This window comes from Schistocerca gregaria, chromosome 3 (assembly GCF_023897955.1).
Source record: "Schistocerca gregaria isolate iqSchGreg1 chromosome 3, iqSchGreg1.2, whole genome shotgun sequence".
In the NCBI taxonomy this organism is placed as follows: domain Eukaryota; kingdom Metazoa; phylum Arthropoda; class Insecta; order Orthoptera; family Acrididae; genus Schistocerca; species Schistocerca gregaria.
In genome coordinates, this window is record NC_064922.1 from 806910768 (window position 1) to 806938264 (window position 27497).

At 36.3% G+C, this 27497-nt stretch overlaps 1 protein-coding gene across 5 annotated transcripts in view; it reads left to right on the forward strand.

Moving 5' to 3' along the window:
* LOC126354370 (kazrin) overlaps nucleotides 1-27497 on the forward strand; it is a 903527-nt gene that overhangs the window by 843705 nt on the left and 32325 nt on the right. For 4 of the 5 annotated variants that reach the window (XM_050003952.1, XM_050003953.1, XM_050003955.1 and 1 more), the window contains 2 exons: nucleotides 329-473; nucleotides 11555-11756. In XM_050003952.1, the coding sequence (XP_049859909.1) occupies nucleotides 329-473; nucleotides 11555-11756 (347 nt within the window). Of the gene's footprint in view, nucleotides 1-328; nucleotides 474-1053; nucleotides 7612-11554; nucleotides 11757-27497 lie in introns of those variants that run through there. The other variant, XM_050003957.1, reaches the window with a different exon arrangement.

Genomic DNA, 27497 nt, shown 5'->3' on the forward strand with positions numbered 1-27497 from the left:
CACGAGTCACAATACACCTGAATGGTATGGCCTTTATAAGCCCTCCCAGAGTAACACTGAGAAGAAACTTATATATTATTATTACACTAGAAAGTCTATGTAGTCAGAGATTCCTTCGTGTTTAACATGCAGAGTCATAACATCTAACTACATCTACATTTGTACCATGTGTAAGTAGCTCATGTAATACTGCTATGTATCACATGATTATGATATGTGTATTCATAAGCAAATTAAATTTTGTTGAAGTGACTGATTCAAAGAGAGAATCACTAACTGTATAACATCAATAATCATCAAGTACATAATGAGTTTCTGAAATTTGCAGATAGTGGTGTCCATGGAGCCTTAGTTGTCCTTGAGCCTTCATTCAATGGTGACACAATGGCAACAGCCTTAGGCATACCTCCTTCAAAGAATATCATACGGCGACACCTCAGCACGGAGCTGGAGGCATTAGTACTGCCTGCCAGGTATGTCATCTTCTGCCAGATGGAAGAATACCAGGCTGAACTGGCCAGAGCTGTCAACAATGTCAAGCAGGTCACAAGATAAACTGATTGTGCATAATCAGAGTACCAGATACACATAACAACTAAACAATGTCTCTTAGGTTTCACAAATAAATCATTATCAGCACATTTATTCTGATTTCAGACTTTTCATATTATTTGCATCATTTAGAGAACTATGGCTATTTGTTGTGAAATATGTGTCAATAGTCATAATAAGTGCAAAACAGGGACAACCCATTATGATGATAAAATGTAAATTTCCATACTCAGGTTTTTTTCACATTCATGCTTTAGTTTCTAGCAGCCAATTTCAATATCGTTTCGCTATTGTATGTAAAGTACTACTGTTGAACTCTGTAGGATGCAATTAACTGCATTTTGGCAGTAAAAGTGCATTTTAAGACAGGTTACTGTCATTGTGAAGAAAATCTTTCATCTGAGAGTTATACATAATACCATTACATTAATTAATTTCCTTATACTAATTAATGGTGCTTATGCATGTTGAGGTTTTAATTTGAATTTCTTACTTTTCCAGAGATAAGCAAGGATCAATGTAGCTTTAGTTGGAATTGCGGATTCATTCTCCAAGTAGCAGCACAAAATTCACTGCAATACTATATCCTACCAAAATGTTGTAAATTTGTACTTCAGATAATATCAACAACCATGGAATACCTTTTCATTGTTCATCACAAAAATTACATTTGGCAAAAATGTAACTGCAGTCCTAATTATAGTTAGAAACAACCATTGGATTAATTCAATGCAGAAACGTGGTTAATGAGAATAAATATTTTACAGTAACTTGTTTTGTAAACAAAATTGTTTCCCTACAAATTCATGTTACTGGGTGCTGTAACATCAGTCCTACAAACAAACAAAACATATTACATTAGTGCTATAAAACAGTGCTTATATCCACCTAGCATGTTTGGCATTACAACATTGCAAATTTTCTTTAGCTGTAGTTAATGGAATTTATACAACATTTCTAAGTAAACATCATAATAAAATTATTTTACAGCCAACCTCGTCTTTGCAGCATGGTTTATTAAGTCAAAATTAAAATTTATTGAACCACATCAGATTAACATAACATGTGACATAAAGTTTCAGTTGCAGCTATTGTAAATATTGCATATAAATATTCCATTCCTTTTTTTTGATCATGCATCATCATATAAAAAACTGAAGAAACTACAAAGCAAATAGAAAGAGAGAAGAAAAAAAGAAGCATTTTCTTTAGAACAATGGGTTATCTGTGATAGTGAGAAAATATGTATATACCACACGGAGAGAAGATAAATTTTAAGTGCAATCTATAAATACAAGGCCTCACCACATAAGTTGAAAAACTCAAGAATTACATCAGTATTTATCACAATTTCAACGCAAACAAGAATTTTGCTGTCACAGTTTAGAAAGTGATATGCTAGTTGATAGCTACCAGACAGTACATTGCTGCGACAACAAAAAATTTAATTTAATCATCATCTAGCTCTGATTATGAATTGTTAATATAACTTCTGGTCTTGATATAATATACCAAAAGAGTCAGCATAATACATTCCAATGAGAAATGCTGAAATGTCAATAACTGATGCTTTTGATAAAGAGATGTTATTAATCAGTTGTATGTGGCCGTGACAGAACATAATATGAGAAAACAAATAACATTGTGTTCTATGGAGCATCAAAGAATGCTTTAAGGTAGCAGCAACGAATATGTAATCTGTTTTAATAGATCAAATTTGTGGGTGTTTATCTTGAAATAGCATGAACTGTTTAAGTAAAATGATTTAAATCTGTAACTAGACAAGTAGCTATACATTTTTAAACATGTGGAATAGTCTGAAAGAATTATGTAAAAATTTAAATGTGTGTATAAAAATTGTTCTCCTTAATGCTTACAGTTAGTACCTGATTCTGACAACTGTTGAAAGGTGTTTAATGTATGTACTTGTTGTTGTCATAACTTAAGATTTTTAACTAGAATAACTATGTTTTCACTTTACCACAAGTACACAAATTCAATTAGAACTAAATTGTTGGGAACATTTTCCATGCACTTTTGCCCTTTTGTTTAATTCATTTATATTAAACCTCAGAGCAACATCCTGTGATGCCTTACACACAAATAAAAATCCACACATTTAATCATGAAACTGAAAGCATTCACCCTGTGTCATGCAACTGGAGATCCTGTGTGTCCATTAATTTCCTGGTTTACTTTTGTTACTTCCTCCGTTGTTTTCCTTCATTGCACCCCTACTGATATTCCTCAGCTGTCATGTGATTAGAAAAAGTATGATGCTTTCATCCTGCCTTCTGTCATTTATATGAGTACCAAATACTTCTGGCAATGGTGGTGTAGCAGGTAGAGCATCCCTGGGGGTAAAAGACAGCTGGGTTGATAGGCTTGCCACCTTCCCTCTCCTAGTGCCACAGTGGACAGAAGGCTGCCCTCTACTGCAACGAGGTTTGAAGCTCATTCATTGGTTGAAAGCCATAGACTTTCTTTTATTACCAAACAGCATCACAAGCTTTATTAATTAATAATTAGCTTTAGGTGGCCTTCAAAGTTTTAGCACAAGCTTTTTATTTTCTTTCTAATGATTAATTCACACACTTCTCTCGGAACTTTATTGTCCAGAAATTGACAGCTTTCTACAACCAGTAATGAATTTGCAGCGAATTATGAGAAGCCCCAATAATCTAGGCTCTGACTCAATTTCTGCACTAACTACTAATCACTACACATAATTTAGTTATATATTTAAAATTATTTGCAGAATAATTCCCTACATTTCTGCTTTGGAGTAGTAATTATTTAACATTTTTAGTTCTAACTACACAAAGTTCAGAAATGATGTCCATGGTCACCTATCAGCATTACTCAGCATTTTCTCCAATATAAATTGTTCCGTTTTTAGGAGAACTGGTAACACACCACAACAATACAGTCCATATCATTATAGAACAACATTCAAGTCTTACTGCACCATGATGCAAATGCAACCCATTGCTACATGGGGTCTGCACCACTCTGATACCCTACTGTCAACTGAATGTTTCACCAGTTAGCCACACCAAATTTTTACAGTGGTCCACAACCTGCTGATTTCTGTTTGAATCCAAGAGAGATATTGATTCATGTTGTTGCTAAGAACATTGTCATTAATTTCCTGCTGCCAAACCTCTCTACAATCACAACTATGTTACAACTTTTCTAAAGTTTCTAATCATAATGGAAAAATAATATCTGCCATTTTAGTCGCAATTATCATTTTGTTATACAGCAGCTGAGACAATAAAGCAGTTAAGAGGGCTACTCAAAAAGTATCTGACTTTTATTTATAAAATCATCTTTATTCAGATTCAATTGTTTTACTCTAGTCACCTTCAAAGTAGTTCCCTTCAGTTTCTACACACCTCTCCTAATGCTATTGCCACTGCTGAAATCATCACTGGAAAGCCTCTTTTGGTGTGGTACACATTTTCTCCATCAGATTCTGCATAATATCTTCCCTTTTCTGAAATCTGGTCCATTTCAGTGTCTTTTTCAGTTTATGGAAAAGCCAGAGGTTACTCAATGATAGGCCGGGGGAATAGGGAGGCTGACAAACCAGATCCCATTTTGTGTTTGGCCAAGAAACTATGAATTAGTTGAGAATGATGAGCAGCTGCATTATCACAGTGAAGGTGCAAACTGCCTGCTCCCCATAAATGCAGCCATTTGCATTTCACTGCCTCATGAAGGTGACACAGAACTTCTTGGCAGCACTCCTTAATGACATTAGTACCTTCTGGGGCATACTTATGATGGACCACACCACTGGAGTCGAAAAGATAGTCAGCATGACTTTCACATTGCTGCCAACCTGCCTCACCTTTTTGAGTCTCAGAGATGACGGATGCTCTCATTGTGTTGACTGGAACTTTGTTTCTGGGTCATACCCATATACCCAGAATTCATGGCCAGTGATCATTGTTTAAGAAAGTTGGGATTCATGTTCACAGAATCCAGCATATTCTGTGCAAACTCTGAATGAAGTTGCTTCTGCTGAGTTATTACCAACTTTGGCACAAATTTTTCTGGGATACTCCTGAGGTCCAAATCTTTCGTTATATTTGAACAAATGGCTTCAGTACCAATTTTAACCATGTCTACAAGTTCTCTGATTATGATTCATCTATCTTGCTTCACAAAGGTCCTCAATTGATCAATAATAACCTCATTTGTGGTCATTGAGAGCATACCTAATTGTGCTTCACTCTTTACTGATGAGTGGTCATCTCTGAAGCAGTTGTACCAGTCCTTTATCTGTGTGATACCCATTGCTTTATCCTCAATCATTTGTCCGATATTGGGGATTGTTTTAACTTGATAACTGTTAAGCTTAAAACAAAATTTGAAGTAATAATGTTCATCCACTTTTTCTGTCATTTTATCCACAACATAAAACCTGATTACTTCAATTTACATGTGTTCACTTGTCAAGAGCTAGCCAGTGACTGGTTGTCTATACAATGAACAAAATCAGGCATTTCACTAAGTATGTGTACAAACTTAGAGTGCACATGCCCTAATACCAGTGTTCACTTAAAGAATAAAATATGAGGTTGGGTGCTTTTGTAACAGCCCTCATAGATGTGGGATGGCTCCATAATCTTCATGTAATTATTAAATATGGTAGTTACCTCTTACATCTGATATAAAAATCTATTTTTGTGACTTCAATTTTGAGTATTCCTCATTTTCAAGAAAAAAATCACATATTCAAATGAGCACACAGGCATAAATACAGTCACTGTTAGAAATTTCATTGTACTATAAGTTACAGAAGAAGCAAACCAGTAACATTTTACTCAAACTCAGATTTAAAATTTAGTAAATTAGCAGGTATAAACACACTTCTTTACAGTTTCACACCATAATCTGAATGGACACACATATAAACAATTCCTATCTTATCTGTTATCTTGTGTTAGTTGGAATATGTTCCACAAGGAAGTTCAGGCTAAACCTGTACAAGGCATTCAGAAAAGAATTTGTGAACTGTTGGTACTGTGAACTTGTTTTCTATGGTAAGTAGCTTCTTGCTATAACCACTCAAAAATGCTGTACTGGCAAGCAAACATTGCCTATGCATTCCTGCCTACAGATATTATCTATCAAGGAAGTATGTTAAATCAGAAATAAGCTGTTATTTTATTCTTGAAGAAACGGAACTGGAAATGAGAGATTATCAATATATATCCTCTACATTGTGGTGCTTAACTGCTGAAACCTCTTTTAAGATACCAAATTTATTAATATAAATGGATTTATTGTTAATATAAAGTCATTTGTAAATATCTGCTATATCACAATCATTCATTAAAATAAATCAGAGTCACAGCTTAACTGAAGTATGCACCAATATATATTTTTTTAATAGTTGTAAGCAGGAGCACTAATTTTGGCAAGATTGCACAGAGAATCATTAGGTACTAAATATTTTTGCTGTTGAACACACTGTTAATTGATTTTCATTAGGAAGTTCTATTTTTCTTTCTCATTATTATGGAAGAGAGTAAAGAATCAATATTGAAGTAAACCTTAAAATTTCATTATACTGATTATTTATATTGTATTCTGGAGGATGCTATACAGAAATTGTATGTGTGAAATTTTAACTTTCTCATTACTTAACTGAAGAGATGCTTTGAAGATGCAGTTCTGATTTTCATTCAGTACTCACTGAAAAGCTAAGGAGAAGAGAAATAAAATTGCAGGAAATGTTTCAACCTGTGTTCAAAAGAACTTCTAATTTTGACTCATATTAAATGCTGTTCTCTGTAGAGACCAATAACATATTCGTGGTTGTGAGCAGATATATAGTAATGTAAGACCATTTTTTATGGCCTGAAAGACTTATTTTCTTTCACTAGGATTGACACTACATGTATTACATTTTAATGTACTGTGGGATGACTTAGAAAGAATATGGTTAAAATCGTCTTGAAGTTCGTAACTTACTTTACATAAAAACTCATTTAAAATAATGAAACTGATAAGTCTTTGGAAAATTGTATTAGACCACACTGCGGCAACTAATTCAGCAATGTCATTGTGGCTAATGCTTCTTTTCTTTGGTTCTTTTTCTTTCATTTACATGATTTGCAGTTTGAAGCCTATGGACTCATTAATGTAGTTAACACAATCTGTTTATGAAATCTGTAATTTAACCACACATAAATGACAAGTGTAAGTAGCAACTAAAGATCATTGTAGCTGACACATCATGTGTTTCAGACAGTTCATCATTTATCTTTATCATTCAACATGGTACAGCATCACACACCAGGCATATAATCAACCACTGCCAAAGCTGAATATCGTAGCTGTATTCAATCCTGTGTCCACAGTCACCTTTGTAGCCTAAGAGTTAGTGCGCCAGTAAACTGATGTGACAGTCCTGGATTTGACTGGAAGTGACCAACTCCAGTTTTCCTGTAGTGGGAAGATATAGAATGGAGTACACAAACAAATGTGGTCCAAATGATAAACTGCTAGATACAAGTGGCAAAATTAACATGCAGTCAGAAAGTGGAGCCAGATCAAAAGGCTTATTAACACACTAAGAGCCAGATGTTATTTATTTACCCAATGTCTGCATACATTTTAAATTTTTCAGCCATCTCATTGTTGACATAATCCCTATCAAATGTAATTACAGTATCTAGAGTGCCCAAATAATAAAAGGACAAAACACCCATTTTCTGAGTACTTGAGAAACTTGAGGAATGCAAAGAATTGGTTCCATTTATTCACTACAAATCTCTCCTAAAATAAGTATTTAAAACACATACATGCAGTTTGCTTAGGTTTATTTACTTGTTAACTTTTCACAGTATAGTTTCCCAAAAATAATAATGGGTTGTTAGCATTTGGGTTGAAAATTATCTAACAATGTACAATAAAAACTTACAAAAAAGGATACACTGTTTCCATGTGCTGCTACTACTACTATTACATTAGCAGTTGATATAATTTCTTCTGTGATACATAAATTAGCCAGATTGCTCAAAATAATGTATTACTGCAGGAACAAAATGCTTTCTGTTTTGTTTCTATAACAACACCCTGGAAATTTTTCTGCCAATGTGACATAATGTAACACAGTGTAAGGTTGTTCACACCAAACATTGGGAAACTAGTATTTTATGCCCTTTACTGACAATGAGAACTAACACTTAGAATGCTGAAAACTTCTAGATTCTGATGTCCATATCTTTTCCTTGACTTTATAAAATCCAAATACCACACAGAAACATCAGTTTAAGAAAGAATAACTTAATTCAAAACATACTGAATCATTTTCTTTTTCTTATAATTTTTAGCGATTTTCCAATTTCTAATCTCTAGAAGTTTTTTTGCCAGTTGTATGTATGTGCTGTTGATGGGACTGCTACATGTATGATAGTGTGCAATGGTCATTGATTGTCCGTGTAGGAATGCACCATAAATGTAACCTGAAAAACAGAACACTCAAATTTTATTCTCTCAGTATTTCCAGGCAACATTAACACAATGCCATGAACGAGCTACTTTTATTGCTGGACAATCATGGTTTTCAATCATTAAAGTGTGTAATTCCTAGAATATCCACAATGGAAGAATATTTTCTCATGCAAGAGGATAATTACATACCAGTAAAAGTATACCATCTTTCAGTTATTTATTCTGTAAGTCCACTCATTATACTGTATGTTTTGGTGCCTTAGTATGAATTTAATACACATATCTGTTTTCCATACATTTATTTGCAGCTGAACTTCCTCATGACAACATTAGATCTACTACATGTCTGCTAGTGTGTTACACCTTTTTCATAAGTTACCTATTAGAGAAATATCTCTTGTAAGATGGTAATAGCAGCACTATAATGAAACACCATTGGTGAACATTGGGCATGTGTTGGCTGATACTTGGGAATGAGAAGGACTTAACATCCTACAGATGGTAACATCATTATAAAGCCTTTATACCACTTACTTACCAATTATTCTACTACACAAAGACTTGATTTATTTCTGTAGCAAGATCAATGCTACACATATATCCAGGTCTCTGCTGTTCAGTGTGCAGAATGTACCTCACTGCAGGCATATTTTCTCATGTTAATTGTGTCAGCAGTTTGACTTGACATGTACCTGAAAACTGTTTTAATGTAGTCCAGACTAACCTAAAGTTATTCAGTGACCATCTTCTCCTTTTGCATGCAGAAGTTTATTGAAGATCTATATTTCCTTTTAAGATGATGTCTGAAATAGTTCCATGACATTCTTTGGCAGGGTCCAAGTCAGGAATTTCACTGAAGATCTGAGATCCCTCCTGAAAGAATCTAAAATCAGTATCAGGTTCTTCTGAAACACTGCATTCAACAGTTTTAATCCTCACATGTTAAAGGCATCTTCAAAATGTTTGATGTAGAGCAACACTCTGGTCACCAGGGTTCAATCATAACAATGCCGTTTCATGTAATTATTGGTAATACTCAACTGATACAATCAACAGCTGAGGGCTCTTGCAAAAGGTTTTGAAAATTTCCATTTTAGTTTTCTCCCAAAAGTACAAATTCAAAGGGGAATTAAATAGCTCTTGGACTGGGATACAACAAATATTGTTGTGGGTTGTTTCATGTTGATCTGGCTGGGCATTTAGAAGTCATTCAAATAGTTAAACACTATTTGTCTCCTCCAGTTTTTATATGCACATCCATCAAATTGACTCTCTTGTTCTCAGCCTATTAGGAAAAGACAATGCTCTTTGAAGGAGAAATGTAACTGATCCCCCAGAAATATAGGTTCAAGAACTAATCACGCAGCATTTGTCTTCCCTTCAGCATTCACCAGAAGAACCCCATCTAAAGAATCTTCACAATGTTTAAATGAAAGATGAAAACAGTGGCATGTAGTCAAAACTGTCAATCACTATGCCATTTATGTATGTTGTGGCACCATGCAGTTTTTGAACTTTACATGATGGGATGTCTAAAAGCTCTAATACACAAAGTGATTATGCTTGGATTATAGGTTAGTCTTAGTGTTTCTTGTTAATTTTAGTCACAGACTGAATATCTGTGAATGTCTGGTCACCCCAGTAATCACCTCCTACAAAGTGACTGTACTCCTTTTAGGAACAATGTACTTAGTTGCATAATGTTAGCTTGAACAATGTACTTAGTCGCACAATATTAGCTTGCTTGAGTTGTGTACACTACTTCATGATTTCAATGATAGGCTTTCTCAATCTTTAAGTGTAACTGATACCATTCATATTTCTTATAAGTGATTAAATCCATCTGAAATGAAATTAAACAATGAAAACTCCAGGTAGGAATACCATCAATGTAGCAAGAGATAGATTGCTGGCTATAGCAAAGAAGACAGATCAAGTTGCAGACGGGCAAGATTACAAGACACTCACATGTAGCTTTCGGCCACGGTCTTCGTCAGTAAAGACACACACACACACACACACACACACACACACACACACACACACACACACACACACACACACAAGCAAGCATGCGCCATGCACACACATCTGTCAACTCTAGCATCTCAGACCAAAAGTCTCCCTCCAACCCTTGAGTTCCATGAAAAAATTGAACTTTTTAGGCATACATAGCACCTGAAACAATGATGCCTTCTGTTCATTTTTGGCTGTGCCATTGTAAAAGAGCAGCATAATTCATCAAATGTAGATCTATTCATGCTTTTTTGTGCAGGTGGTCCAGAACTAGAGCCACACTTCCTGATAAAATCTTTATTTTCTGCTTATTCTTTTTAGTGTCCTCAACAGTCTGCATTCCAGTACCACAATCAGCACTTAGTTTTGCAGCACTTAGTTTTGCAGCAGTTTCCCCCTTCTCTAATCTTTCAGTTGATTCTAATTTGTTGACATGTGTTCTGCATCACAAATTTCTTTTAACTTGCTTCATTCACACTTACCTGCCAATTGACATCAGAAAACTGAGTTTGTTTTTGATGTACATGGAGCTGGCTAGGCTGGACAATAGCAATGGAAATTTTGCTCTGTTGTCATATGGCAGTCATTTAAATAATGTAAATGGCACTTATTGTAACATGGTGTGTCATTTATAGCTATTAGCTAGAGAAAAACATTGCTCGTCTTTCTTTATGCACACATAATCCACAAATTGGATAATCTGCACACAGATAATTAGGAATATACTGAAAATACACAACCAGCAATGAAAGCTCTAAAATTTTAGAGTATTGTTACTTGCTGTGAAACTGGAGAAGGAATCTCAGAAGAATGAACCCCTATTTTGAAAGCTTGAATTATTTATGAATTCTTTCACTACTTCCTATTATTTCAGTAAATCAGGCTTCTTTTTCTTTACCTTTCTCTCCAAAATTTCAGCTTAAATTATCCTTATCAGGTGCTTCATTTTTTGTTTTTGAATATTTAGCAAGCATAGCTGCATATGTGCATGGAAAACAAAGCCTCCTGTGTTAATGCACACACATTTCACAAATAGAAGAAATGTAAGAAACATCCTCTGAACAAACAGAAAAAGATACATAAGTTAAATTTATTATCAGCATAATAGCAATTTTGTGGGTTATAGTAACCTTGCATATATTTCATGAAACTATTCATATGTTCACTTCTTGCACATCATGAAGTTCAATGCTTACAGTCTAATGTAATCACTAACCACATTATCAGGTATCATGAAGTACCTTTATTGATGTAATCTGTCTTGTTGCTAAAACATTAGGAAACACTGGCATGACACACTATTAACAGTATTCTCAGGCCACACTTGGTACTGTATGAGACCTAACATTTTATTTCCAATGTGAAACTTTTGTTTGGCATAATGATAGATCAGTTTCAATTCCCATATAAACAGGGTTTAGGTAGATATGTATTACTGTTCTCTTCATTAATTTTTAAATGACAAAAGTATTAGTTAATTTACAACCATTTTTTCTGTTTATCCATGTCTCAGAGCTGCTTTTGAGCACTTTGTGCGCGTAAGCAAGTCGGAGCGTAGGCGTGCTGAGAAGTTGGTCGGTGGGGGAAGTCTGGGGCGGAGCTTCTCTCGCTCTTACGCAGGTGGGCTGGCAGAGCGTTCATCCCCAGCTACTGAACGCCCTGGTCCTGGGCCCGCACCTGAGCAAGAGAAGGAACGCAGGCGTTCTAGTCTCAGAGTAAGCCTCAAACAGAACTATATCCCACATCTTGCTTTTAAACTACTGAAATAAGACCAGATATGTAAAAATGGCTGGTCTTTTAAGTTTTAAGTTATGCAGCCCCACACCTCATCTTGATGTTTTCCATTCACCCCCAATAAATCAGGGTTTCCCAAAATACTGTTCTCTACAGAAGAAAACTATGAAAACAGTGGTGTGAATGACAAAAACAACATAAATACCTGGTGCTGTACTTAGCTCAGAAAGTGTACGTTGTTCATACCCTAATATTTAAGAAAGATAAAAAATGCAAATTCTACAAAAACATTCCTTTTGGATTGTTATATATTTTAGAATAATGGTTGAGAAAACATATTTTAAAAATACAAGTAAATTGCCCTTATGTTTAAGACTGATATAGTTTTTAACTTGATTCACACAGATTATCTCTAAAATTGACAATTGTTAACTGCTGTTCACTCTTTGGGAACCCCTGATATCAATAATAACATTTTCCATTCACAGAAGATTTCATCAACACATATCAGCACATGACTTTGTAAAAATACAGTCTCATTTAGCAAACTACTGACCTGGAACAGGATTAAACTTTAGGTATGAACAACATCACACACTGACAATTACTGTAATTAAAAAAGAAGGGTCCTCACACTCCTTGATTTCTGCAAGATGCTGCTGTTACTTTTGTTGTTTGATGCATGGCTTACCTGCTTCCTTATTTGATATTGTTTTGGTTAATTGTTTCATAAATTTGGTTGTCAATATTTTGCATCATAATGTCAACAATTATGTACATGTTCTGTTCTGCTATGCCATTTTAAGTCTTATTTCAGTAAACAGATGTGATGAAAGTGGATGTACTTCCGATAGTTAGGATCAATGTAAATATAGGGAAAGCTAGAGGCCAGAAAAAGCACATTAATAGAATATAAATAATAATAATAATGTTATTTACACCAAAAGAGCATGCAAGAATTAGGCAATTTAAAATTTGTAAATAATGAACTGTGTGCTTTAAAGTATGTATCCATGGAATTAGAGTATCTAATGGCTATATTTTTTATTACCTGAATATTTAATGACAAATGAAAACAAAATTTTGATGAAATATAATGTATGGTGCTGAAAAAACTGCCAATTAATCACAAAATGCTTTAAAATGACAACCACATACTAGGATTTGATGGACAACTTTTTGACTTCCTTTTATACCAACAAATGAAAAGAAGTAAAGTTTTGGCTTCATGTCTGTTCAACATCAAAGTCATCAATCAAAGAGAGGAGGTATAGTTACAGTTTAATATCTCATCAATGTCAAAGTCATTAGAAATGTATCATCAGCCTGGATTGGAAAAGAGTGGGAGAGGCTCAGGAATGGGCTTGCTGAGGGACATATTAGATTTTCACACTAGGGACATTTAGGGAAATTGCATATCTACATTGAGGGTGGTGCTACTGGTGTTTGTCCATAGCACATAACCTTCTGTAGGCTATTTCTCTACATTATAAACTCCTGCAGCAGTAAAGCTACATGCCACAGATGCTATGGTGTCTGGCTCTTACCATTCTCATTGTACATTTATTAGGAGTGTGCTGCTTGCCTGTGGCCTAGGAAATGGAACAGAAATATTTTGCTGCGGCCCATTTCTTTTATATCAGCACTTACATTGCTCGCTCTACATTACTGAGTACAATGTATGTGATAAAATAATTTATTTGCTGTAAGAGCTGAAAACACCACAACTATCATCTTTCTCTCTTGTAACAAATACACACATATTACCCACAAAAAACTTCTAAAAATAGCAATGACAGATGTTGTACACCTGGTATGCCTTTTGTGAGATAAAAAAATCACTCCTGCTTCTGTTTTGAAAACTGGTATTTCTCTCTGGTGGTTTGAAAATTGATATTTCTTTCCGGAAGGCTTTCGAAAAGCCCACATAAACAATCTTTTCATGAAATACAATACAGTACAGTGATTATAGGTCCCTCTTTTACCAACATCGAAAGAGTCGGGCTTGTCATCATGAGACTATCAAAAACTTTAAAATCTGAAGAAATGTTGAAGTTACTATCCATGAGCTTAATGAGATTATTTTCACCTACACTTTTTCTTTTGTGACTTATTTTATTATTTATTATGTGATTCGATAATCAGATTCTTCTGAATTGTTTATACCAATTCATTGGCTCTTGCAGTTCACTGACATCCATTATTCAGTTTCGTATTTTGTGGGTATATGTTAACATTATTGCCTCATTTTCTTATTCAAATGTTTCTTGCCATCTTTCTTAATTTATTGCATAGTTGTCACATCTCACTATGTTTCACATTCATGCTGATAAGTGGCATATGTTGCGCTCATATTTGAACAAATCACGTTGTCAGTAGTCCAACAGTATTTTGTCATGTGTCTCTATCAAAATATGCTTGCTTGCAGAAAAAAAGAAACACCACTTTCCTTTGAAAGACCATCCATGGTCTAAAATTAATACTATTCTGAATGAGATGAGATTGTTCTCACATATAAAAGTAGGCAGGAGGCTACACTCAACAAAATGTATATTGTGGGCAGCTTATTGAGATTTATTTCTTCAAAATGATTTGAAAGATAATGTATTACCCATACACCAGGCTTTAAGGAGGTTTCTTACATAAAGGGGAGCTATGAAAACATGATATGGTCCTGTAACTGGGAAAATGAAGTAGCAATATAGCAAACATTAATAACAATCACATAATACTAATTTTAAAACCAAAGATGATAAGGAGGGAATAGTGTGTAAAACAACAAGGAACAGTAGATATTTTAATAGGGAAGGGCCATGGAAGAAAGAAAACAATGAAAACAGAGTAACACATAAAATATGTTCGGTAATTGAATACAGTGGTTTGAGGAAGTACTGAGAACTATGTAGCATACATGCTTGAGTGTGTGCATGCATTAATGTGTGTGTAAGTGTGTGTGGGGGGGAGGGGGGAGGGGGGGGGGGGGAGAGGCGGGCAGATGGGTGGGTGGGTGAGGGAATGCGGGCACAAGCATGTGCACATTTAAACCTGCACACAAACTAGAACATATTTGCAACAGCTGTCACAAATGGAAAGAGGCCTTATATAAGTTTTATGCTATTTGGATAACTTCATTTTCATCTGTAGCTGAATTTTGGTAAAGTGTCACTGAAGTAGTTTTTTTTCTCTTAGTATGTCTTCTAATCTTCCAAAATGTCTCCCTTGTAATTTGGTTGCCCATCGATTCACTGTGTGTCATGACAGTCCAATTTCACTGAGTACTCACTCAGCTCAGACACATCTAAAAGCCTATCAATCCTTGCCCACTCTCATTTATAGATAGGTATCATTCAATGAAATCTAGAATGCAACAAGTGCTGACATTAGAGATGACCCAGGAAAATCACCTCATTAATTAACCGAATTATTCTTAACCTTCACTGTTCTCTTTGCTGGATTTTCAACTTCCGTGTCGTATTTTCATTACATTTATTTCCCAATCAATGCAGCATATCAGTCTCCTGCTTTCAATGATTCTCAGTGTATGTAGCAGAATCAGTTTTATGTTTGGTTTTAGTGTTATCAAACTTGATGTAGACATGAGTCTGCACCAATAATGTTGGTCATGTGGTTAAGGGCTGCTTTGTTATGTGGACAACCAAGATGCTGGAGGCAGATCTATAAGAAACCAGATTTACTTTCCCATTAGGTACCAGTCAATATCAGTTTGAAGATTTCATTCTCCATTTTGAATCTGGTATCTCATGATTTCAATTTCAGCAAGGAGCCTGCCTACTATTTCTGTAAAATTTTTTTGTCAGTGTCCTTACTCATGTCTTCTTTCTTCCCTAGTTTTCAGTTACTTACTTCTCTTATATTTTTAACTTTTACTGATCTCTGGACCTCAGTTGCACATAATATCATTCTGAAAATTTTCACATTTGATCCATCTGCTTGTAACTAAATAAAACCAATTATATCATTCTATAAATATTTTGCATTAATTTTTGAAAAGCATCATCAGTGGTCTAAAATCTACATATATTATGTGTATATTATTTTGTTGTACATGTTCACAACCTCTCCAGTTAGAAACAGTTCCTACTGGGACTTCTTAATCTGAAATCACAGTGTCTAGTGTGTAAAACAAAATAGTATACATATAAATAAGTACCAGTATATATTACTGACTTCTAATGATCTTATTACAGACTACTAATGATCTGCATGATAAAACTGATTTTATGCACCTGCACATAGACAAACCTAACATGAGAATTATCAGTCCTTGTCTTTTCTTCATTAGATTTCATCCATCAGGTCTCAACTGAATTCAGGTTCCTCTATTTAAATGTAGCATACAATTTTTTTCCTTCTCTTCCCTTTAATCTCTCACCCACAATTTATATAAATTTTTCTTGTTACCTGTAACTTCTCTACATACTTATTGGCCTGATATTCTCCTACTTCACATCAGATAAGATTACATGCATCATATCAAATTCACTTGGCCAATACCTCAATCAAGCACTTCTTCATACTCAGTAAATTGCTTATAATTCAGATGTTGTCCCAGCAACCATACCTAAAAAGTACAACTTTGGTTGTATTTTCAAAGAATATATATTTCAGGCATCAGAGTTAACATATTAATCAGTGAAACGCATTAACTGCTGCTTCTTTTGTTTTGTGGTTGTAACTTCCCTTGGTTTTTCTTTTACTGACAATATTAAATATGAAGTACAAGACAGCATTACTTTTTACATTGTCTTCAAGCCAGTGATAGTAATAAAAGTTATTGCAAAGTGCCTCACAGAAATAAAACTGTCTAACAAGAAAAATATGCTATGAATTGCCTAAAATATCTGCCCATGGGAAATATTCACTATTGTGTGGATGCTTTTTGAGACTTTCCCACAATCACACAAGTATACAGTAGCAATGTGTACAGCAAAATTGTTCATTCACATACAAATATTTCACAAGTGTTATAGTTTCAATGATAAATGGTGTTTTCAAAGAATGTAACTGCAAACAATGAAAAAATAGCTGATGTAATGGACAAAAAATTATATGAACTATTACTTTTTTTTTAAATCCACTTTAATGACAGATTTACTCTAAATGTACTGAACTGGGTGACCTACCTCTTGATTCTCTCAATCTTCTGTTGCTGTAGTTAGGTGTCTGTGCATTGCCAGCAGTTTTATTAACTCTGTCTCAGTTTTCTGCTATTGAGGTGATATTACCAGTTTCTTATTTTCCTGCAGACAAACATCAGGACTCATAAACAATAAATACGCAAATATTTTGTAAATAATTTGTCACACAAACAGAGAAGTATGGACCATGTTTTATGATAATCTTTCTAACTCATCCCATTGTAATGATTACATGTTTTGTCACCATTAGAATACTGTATCCCTAATTCCCACCTAAAATAGGCAAATCTGAAGATTCAGATATATATGCAACATTTTCTGAAAGTCTTGTTTGGTGTATATGTAACATACGAAAATCAGAAGTAAGATGTGCCATTTGTCTGAGCATATAAAGCAGAGAAGAACTTATTACTGGTTTATGCACCCTGCTTCCAGTGGGAATTATGGATATGTCTTAAAGTTATAGTGATGGACAGAAAAGGATTCTGCCATTAACTTATTATTTTTCACTGTTAAATATATACAATGTGACCTACTTTCTGTAAATACTGGTATGTAATTGAGAGTCATTCAAAGAGAATATAAAAATATATTTAAAAATAATTATTTGGGTTTTATTACACAACTGATTACACAATTATTGTGTTAGAGAGCTTTATAGGTAATTACAATAATGGGAAGATCATCTCAGTCTTTAAATAATCACTAGGAGAACAGGTCACTGCCCACCTTGAGGAGAAATAAATGTATAAAACAATGATTAATGTTTTCATACTTCCAACCTACTTTAGAGCAGAAAATTTATGCATGTAGAAACACAAATATGTAATACACATTCATTTCCACTAATCTGAAAATAAGGAAATTCTTGTAAACAATGACTGACATGACAGACCACCATTCATTTCAAAGAAGTGGCAGGAAGATAAGAAGTGTAAACTACATCTCTGTTGTGTGGAAACATAAAAGTTTTCAAGCTTCTCACTCTTCACTACCTTTTATGTATATATTTATTCTTTATCACTTCATCTTTAATGTGATAATAAGATAACTGAAAGGACAGTTTGTATTTTTATTGAAGAATACCTGTACAGGGAAGTAATTAATGATTCCAGTGGTAAGAAAAGCAATTTAGAGGCTGTTTTAAAATATTTAGTGTATTTCAGAACGTATTTCCACTATAAAGCAGAGTGTACTCTGTTTTGAAACCTTCTGGCAGTTTGAAACTGCTGCCAGGCCGAGACTAAACTTTTGCGGGCAATGCTCTTATGACTGAGACATCCAGACATAACCCATAACCCACCCACTCAATTTTACTTTAGCCAATATCTCTCATCTACTTCCAAACTCCACAGCAGCTCTCCTGCATAGCTTGCAGGACTAGTACTCCTGTAAGAAAGGGTATTGTGAAGTAATTGCTTAGCCACAGTCTAGGGGATTGTTTCCATAATGACTCATTCCCTCTCCTGGTCTGGCTCACAGTAAACATCTGTCAGGAAGTTTCAAAACAACATACACTCCACTACAGACTAGAGAGTGAAATGTACATTATGAAAACAATACCATAGTTTATGGCTAATCCAGTTCACTGTATTATCCTTCCCTCTAGAAGGGCTAGTCTCACAAGGCATGCAGGCAAATTTCTGTCACAAGGCATGCTGGAGAACTTCATGAAGTTTGTAAGGTAGGAGAAATTTACTGTTGGGAGTGAAGCTGTATACGCAGGTCATGAGCTGTATCTGTATATCTCAGTTGGTGCCGGCACTGCCTGCAAAAGGCAAGGCCTCAAGTTTGAATCTCAGCCTGGCACATAGTTTTAATTTGCTAGGAAGTTTCATGTCTACCATGTATTTGTTAGTTGTCCCAGCAAAATCAAGTCTCTTAGTTCCATTATTGAACATAAATATAGAGATAAAACTGTCAGCATTTTAGTCCTTCTAAACGAAAAGTACATAAACACTGTTTTCTCCAGAAATAGGATTTGTCATAATTATTCAAGCAGTATCAGTTAATTATAAGTGCATATACTCTTTGTCATCCAGGAATATGGTGATACAACCCAGAAAGCTTTAGAGAAGTACTGAAAAGTTGATTTTTTTCTTTTTGTACTGATACAAGTTTTTCTACCTTTCCAGCACGTAACATAAAAACAATGCATTTTTTGAGTAACATCATTAAATGAGAATAAATTCCCTGCAATTTTGATCATAATAACTTTTTGGTCTACTGTGCAGTTTTATAGCAAATGCTTATGTCAATGAATCACTGCTTTCCACTGCCAAATTTTTTTATCACTTCTCTAATGTATGCAATGAAGTCAAATAAGACTTTCTTTCACTGTTCATTGGTTTCTCTGAAAATTATTAAAAATTCTTTGAGAAACTGCTGAATGATAATGAAGAATTTGAAAAGTTGTAGACATAAAGTATTCACTTAAATGTGTGTATATAAAATCTTATTAATATTATTTGTTATGTGCAGTAAATGACTGGAATTTCAGGGACTAAATATTTATATCAAAGTAGTCTTTATTCTGGAAGGTTTGAGCTGCTGAGGGACCTCTTCCTCAAAAGTGTCATGGTTGCCTGTATACATGTATAAAACTATGTAGAGCAGTTCCTTCAGGCAACTCCCCTTTTTTTACAAAACCTATTATTCTAATGAGTCATTGGGAAATTGAATCCAAAAAGTCTTACGACAACATTTGAAAGTTTGCAGTCAGAATGTCAACTTGCCTTCAGCCCTTTGATGTTATAGTGTATCAAATTTTACCATGCACAGTAACATGAAAAGTGGAGATGTTGAATTGTAGACTGGCACAACATGTAAGCTTTTGGCCAAAATGCCTTCTTCTGAATTAGACAACATACACACACACATTTATGCAACGCAACTCACGCGCATGACCACTGTCTCCAGCCTCAAGGCCACTAGATTTGGCCTCGGCCTTACACTCTTCCTGGCCTCGGCAGTGAGAGACAGTGGTCATGTGTGTGTGAGCTGTGTTTGCATGAATGTGTTTATGTATGTTGTCTAATTCAGAAGAAGGCATTCTGGCTGAAAGCTTACTTGTTTAGCAGTCTTCTTGTTGTGCCTGTCTTCAACTCAACTTCTCCACTGTATGGTGAGTAGTAACTATCCTTGTCATAATACTGTCATTTTACCAAGCACATTTTTTATGCAGTTTTTCAGACTTTCCCACAGCACATAACAAAGCTGTGATAGTGAAGTCATAGCTACTGGAAGGAACAATTGTGAATGTCTAACAACCTCTGAAAATTATTTAATAGTGGAGATTTTTGTTACTTTCCACCGTGAACACATTCCACACTGGAATACCCATATGTCTTTATTTTTACTGTTATGCCACAAGAAATCAGAAATAGAAGCAATAAGAGCTTCTGAAGATAGATAAATATTATGTAGATCCCATACCTTAATCACAGGTAGTCCTGCACCATTTCCCGCAAATGTCATATGATGAATAGTTTGATCTGAAATAATTATCTTGTCTTCAAGACAACTAATTCACAAAAGCACTGAACAAAAGAATATGACAAGGCAATGTATAAGTGAGGTAGGGCACATAAGCTATGGTGGTGGGGGAAAGAAGGCAGATTCAAATAACAGGACTCCACCTGCAGGTCTCATAAGGGGCTTAGGATATGAAGGCTGAGATAGAAATGAAGGAAATGACTGAAAACACCCAAAAGGAAAGTACACAAGGTAACAGCAAGAGAAGACAATTATTAGGATCCAACTTTCTTAGTCCATCTCTGTAGCACAGTGGTCAGGATGCCTGGCTACTATACAGATGACCTGGGTTCAATTCCTTGTACTCTCCGTGCCTCACAAGGCCAATTGAGCAGCTACACGATTAAGAAGCAGTGGCTCACAGGTAAAAAAAACTGACAACGACTGGGACGGCAATGTGCTGACCCCATATGCCTCATACCACATCCAAATGACACCATCAGCTGAGGATGACATAGACTTCAGTCGGTTGTAATTGACCAATCTGGTCCAGAATGCAGAGGTTTGCTTTGAAATTTTTTTGGGAGTTTAGTCTCACTCAATTTAATACGTAATGATGTTATTTGAAAAATAAACCTTTCTTAAGTTATACGGAAAAACATAAAAAAAAACTGATTGAAAGCTCAAATTTGTGACTGGAATCTCAAATCAGTTTAATACAGAATGATGTTACTTGAAAAAATATACATTTCTTAAGTTACACAGAAAAAAGTAAGAAAACCAATTAAAAGTTAAAATTTGTGACTGGAACCTGGAACATTAGTAACCAATAGTCCCTTTCTCATGGAGAAACCAGGGATCAATTGGGAAAGGTTAAGAAAAAGAGGAGCTGATCACTCAGAACCAAGATGGAGAGTAACCCACCTTCAGTACAAAGATGTATTACTTCTTGTCAAATAGGAGCAATGAGCAGAGAACAGGCACACACAAATGTGATAAACTACTTACCTCTTGTACACAATCCTAAACTCTCTCTCTCTCTCTCTCTCTCTCTCTCTCTCTCTCTCTCTCTTTCTTACACACACACACACACACACACACACACACACACACACCCTTATACGAGCTGCAGTTAAACTGGTGCTGGATAAATGTACTGGGAGATGAGTGTTAAGAATTCCAAAACATTTGAAGATAACTATGCATAGTGTGCAGTTACCTACTTTCCACAACTTTTTTACCACTCACTTATGAAAAATAAATAATTTATTCAGCCATATTGATTCTGGAGATAATTCTGTAAGAGAACAATGCAAAATAAGCTAGTGCAGTGGGAGATGGTTATTAGCATAAAACATGCCAAAATGAGCTTCTTGATTATTTATTTAATGTTTCTATTTCAGCTTGGTATCCATCTGATCACAAGCAAATTTATGTAATAAAAGATCTGAAACTCCAGAAGTGCTAGACACATCACCTTTACTTTGTGCTTAAGATTTAAATCAAAAGAAAGAAATTAGAATGTGGTATTCTTCTTACTGTTGTTTATTTCCTGCTTACAGTTATATCTTGTTTATCACATGCCAAAAATTTACAAATAGTGGTAAATATAACTGTAGCATAACAAAAAAGTGTTGAATAGAAATATGGTAGTTTCATATCCCAATTAAACTGAATCTTTCAAACTTTTTTTTATTTTTCAGTTTTTGTTATTTTATTCAGAATTAAATCTGAAATGTGTGTCAAATAATGACTAAGAAGATATTGAAACAGGAGATTGCTCAGTGTTGGCCAGTTATTTCTCTTTAAGTCACTGAATTGCCACCCCTACTTTGCCACTGGAGGTGAAATGTCATCATGACTATCACCAATCAGCCAACAACCCTGAAGGCCTTTGGGTATCAAAGTAATATCATTTTCAGATGAAAGCGATGGTATGTTGATAGAGACAATAAAAAACACACAAAAAATTTCAAGCTTTCGCACCCCAAGGTTGCTTCATCAGGAAAGAGGGAAGGAGAGGGAAAGACAAAAGGATGTGGGTTTTAAGGGAGAGGGTAAGGAGTCATTCGAACCCCGGGAGCGGAAAGACTTACCTTAGGGGAAAAAGGACAGGTATACACTCGCGCGCGCGCGCACACACACACACACACACACACACACACACACACACACACACACACACATATCCATCCGCACATATACAGACACAAGCAGACATATGTAAATGCAAAGAGGTTGGGCAGAGATCAGTCGAGGCGAAAGTACAGAGGCAAAGAAGTTGTTGAATGACAGGTGAAGTACGAGCAGCGGCAACTTAAAATTAGCGGAGGTTGAGGCCTGGTGGGTAATGGGAAGAGAGAATATATTGAAGGGCAAGTTCCCATCTCCAGAGTTCTGATAGGTTGGTGTCAGTGGGAAGTATCCAGATAACCCGGATGGTGTAACACTGCCAAGATGTGCTGGTCATGCACCAAGGCATGTTTAGCCACAGGGTGATCCTCATTACCAACAAACACTGTCTGCCTGTGTCCATTCATGCAAAAGGACAGTTTGTTGCTGATCATTCCCACATCGAAGGCTTCACAGTGTAGGCATGTCAGTTAGTAAATCACGTGAGTGCTTTAACATGTGGCTCTGCCTTTGATCATGTACATCTTCCGGGTCACAGGACTGGAGTAGGTGCTGGTGGGAGGATGCATGGGACAGGTCTTACACCGGGGGCAGTTACAAGGGTAGGAGCTAGAGGGTAGGGAAGGTGGTTTGGGGATTTCATAGGGATGTACCAAGAGGTTACGAAGATTAGGTGGACGGTGGAAAGACACTCTTGGTGGAGTGGGGAGGATTTCATGAAGGATAGATCTCATCTCAGGGCAGGATCTGAGAAAGTCGTATCCCTGCTGGAGAGCCACATTCAGAGTCTGATCCAGTCTCGGAAAGTGTCCTGTCACAAGTGGGGCACTTTTGGCGTTCTTCTGTGGGAGGTTCTGGGTTTGAGGGGATGAGGAAGTGGCTCTAGCTATTTGCTTCTGTATCAGGTCGGGAGGGTAGTTGCAGGATGCGAAAGCTGTTTTCAGGTTATTGGTGTAATGGTTCAGTGATTCAGGACTGGAGCAGATTCATTTGCCATGAAGACCTAAGCTGTAGGGAAGCGACCGTTTAATATGGAATGGGTGGCAACTGTCAAAATGGAGGTACTGTTGCTTGTTAGTGGGTTTGATGTGGATGGATGTATGAAGCTGGCCATTGGACAGATGGAGGTCAATGTTGAGGAAAGTGGCATGGGATTTGGAATAGGACCAAGTGAATCTGATGGAACCATAGGAGTTGAGAGAGGAAATTCTGGAGTTCTTCTTCACTGTGGGTCCAGATCATGAAGATATCATCAATTAATCTATACCAAACTTTGGGTTGGCAGGCTTGGGCAACCAAGAAGGCTTCCTCTAAGCGACCCATAAATAGGTTGGCGTACGAGGGAGCCATCCTGGTACCCATGGCTGTTCCCTTTAATTGTTGGTATGTCTGGCCTTCAAAAGTGAAGAAGTTGTGGGTTAGGATGAAGCTGGCTAATGTAATGAGGAGAGAGGTTTTAGGTAGGGTAGCAGGTGATCGGTGTGAAAGGAAGTGCTCCATCACAGCGAGTCCCTGGACGTGAGGGATATTTGTGTATAAGGAAGTGGCATCAATGGTTACAAGGATGGTTTCTGCGGGTAACATATTGGGTAAGGATTCCAGGCGTTCGACAAAGTGGTTGGTGTCTTTGATGAAGGTTGGGAGACTGCATGTAATGGGTTGAAGGTGTTGATCTATGTAGGCAGAGATTATGAAGTAGGCAGAAGATAGGGGTGTGGGGTGTCAGTGGGGTCAGGAGGTTGATGGAGCCAGGTGAAAGGTTTTGCAGTGGAGCTAAGGTTCTGAGGATTCCTTGAAGTTCTGCCTGGACATCAGGAATGGGGTTACCTTGGCAAAAAAAAATTTTCCATGTGGAATGTTTCCCTCTGTTATATTAATATCACTTTCGATTATTTCTGTCACCGCCTTCCCCTCTCCATACCTACAGATGTTAGGCATGTCATACTCTAATTGCTTTTTTCTATATGGAAAGCGAATCGTGTAACAAATTTAGTTGAAATTACTCCAAACATTACACACTTATGTTTTACATGTCACTCCCTCCTCACATTCACCAAACAGCTATGAGTGGAATATCTTTAGAAATATCATCACTCAGCCTAACAACATTGAAAACTGTAGCTCTGGAGTGAAACTAATCCTTTTCAATTATCATTACCTGTCATCTCCTTCCTACCCTAATGGTTTCTTACCCCTTCAGTGTATTCTTCAGACATTAAGTCTCTCAGAGTTATACATACACATCACCACATTCCATCCTCATCCCCCAAAAAATTGGGTTTCTGATAGTATTCCATGGCTGATATTATGAACATCTTTGGGAGAAGGAATGCTCTTATTATGATGGTGAAATGCCTCATCAGTCTTCTCATTGGTTTGATGCAGCCCCCCCCCCCCCCCCCCCCCGCAATAATTCCTTTCCTGTGCCAACCTCTTCATCTCAGAGAAGCACTAGCACCTTACATACTCAATTGTTTGTTGGATGTATTACAATCTCTGTCTTCCCTTCCCCTACAGTTTTTGCTCTTCAACAGCTCCCTCTAGTACCATGAAGGCTATTCCCTGATGTCTTAAAACATGTCACATAAATCTGTTTCTTATTATCAGTGTTTTCCATGTGTTCCTTTCTTCACCAATTCTGTGGAGAACCTCCTCATCCCTTATCTTATTAGTCCACCTAATTTTCAACTTTCTTCTGTAGCATCACATCTGAAACACTTTGATTCTCTTCTATTTTGGTTTCCCCACTATCCATGATTCACTGCCATACGATGCTGTGCTCCAAATGTATATTCTCAGCCTAAGGCCTGTGTGTGATTTTAGTAGACATCTCTTGACAATAATGCCTTCTTTGCTTCTGCTAGTCTGCATTTTGTATCCTCCTTGTTTCATCCATCATGGGTTTTTTTGCTTCCAAGGTAGCAGAATTTCTTAACTCCATCTACTTCATAGTCATCAATTGCAATGTTAAGTTTCTCACTATTCTCATTTCTGCTACTTCTCATTACTTTAGTCTTTTCCTGGTTTACTCTCAATCCATATCCTGTTCTCATTAGACTGTTTATTCTATTCAACAGATCCTGTAATTCTTTTTCGGGGTACCTTACCTCCTCAGTATTTTTCAGTAGATAATAACTCCTATGTGGTGTAAGTTTGGCTGATACTTCCCAATGTGCTCCACAGTTACACTTTACATCTCGCCCTTCTTACTGCCACATCTGCACCCAAATGGGTAAAAATGTCATTGGACATGTCACTAATCGACCCCAATCTCAAAAACTGTGGCTCTGAAACTGATGTAACTAACACACACACACTTTTTATGACGTACTATGTGACAGAAAACATTATCCATTGTATTATCTTTGCTCTCTGCATATAGAGGATTACTATGACTTCAATACTTGACAATAGGTGTGTACAAAAAATTTTAAATGCTGCTATCTTAACAGCATACACTTTTACACACATTATACAGAAAGAAAATAAACAGGCCCAATTTTTTTCTGCAGAAGAAATCCTCTCTAAGAAATTACATTTTGTTTTCCTTGAAATTTTCTTTTCTTTAAGTAAAAGATATATATACCAGATGGTAAAGTAGTGTGTTAAGGGCTACATGTGGCATACACTTATGAATACAGCTACTTTTAGTGTTACATTTTTTAACAGCAGTTGAAGATCATAGAGGCCATGTGGATACGACCACCAGCATTCTGTCCCAGCATTAATTGAATTGACAGCAATCCATTTCTTTGTTCCTTGTGTCACTTTCTCTTTTTACCATATTTTTCAAAGGAATCCAAATGTTTCTTTCAACATTGTCATCATTTCTTGTGATAGCTGGGTGAAGGTTTACTTCTGTAATGTGTAGCAGATTTGTATACAATAATGAATCAAAAAATTATGACCACCTGTTTAATGATAGTGTCTCATTCCATCAGTGGAGTGCAATACAGCAGCATTTCCGTGTGGCATGTATTCAATAAGTCCTTCATACTTTTCTGGTTGTATGCAACACCAGATGTTTACAAACTGGTCATGCAATGCCCATAAATTAGAAGCCAGTGATTTGTGGGCACAGAACTGGCATTCAATAGTACACCAGACGTTTTCCATCAGGGTCAGATCAGTCAAATCTGTCGGCAAAGACATCGACATGAGTTGACTATCATGCACCTCAAACCACTGAAGCATGGTTCTTTCTTTGTTTCTTGGACAGTTTTCTTTTGGAAGATTGCATGGCCATCAAGGAAGACATCAACCATGAAGGAACTCAGGTTGTCAACAATCACATAGTCCATAGCTCTTGTGGTGCCTTTAATTATTACCACAAGCCTCGTGGAGGCCCAGGTGAATGTCCCCCATAGCATAATAATGCCCCCACCAACCTCTGCCCATGGCACGGTACATGTTTCAAGGAGCCATTCAGCCAGATGATGGCGTATCTGGATACGGCAATCAACCCGGTTAACAAGAAACACAATTTAGCTGACCAGCAAAATGTTTCCATTGATCCAGACTACAATCTCAATGATCATGTGTTCATTGCAGTAGTAACTGATGATGACACTAGTCGCACATTGGAGCATGTAAGGTTTGCCTGCTGCATGGCCCCATGTTCGACAATGTGCACTGAACAGTGTGCTCCGAAATATTTGTGCCTTCTCTAGCACTGTACTCTTCCTGCTTTACAGAGAAGGCACATCTACAATCTCCATGTTATTTGATAAGGCACTGATGTCAGTACCATGTCACCTGCTCCTGACTTCATCACCCTTCAACAACTTACCGTAGATTTTGTCAACAGTAGTATATGAGCAGCTGAGCAGATTCACTTTTTTCCAGAAGCTCATTCCCAGGCACCATGCTACAACAATCTGCTCTTTGTCAAAGTCACTTAGGTAACTGGCATTTCCGGTTTGTGGCCCATATCATCACTAAAATGATTCCCTATTT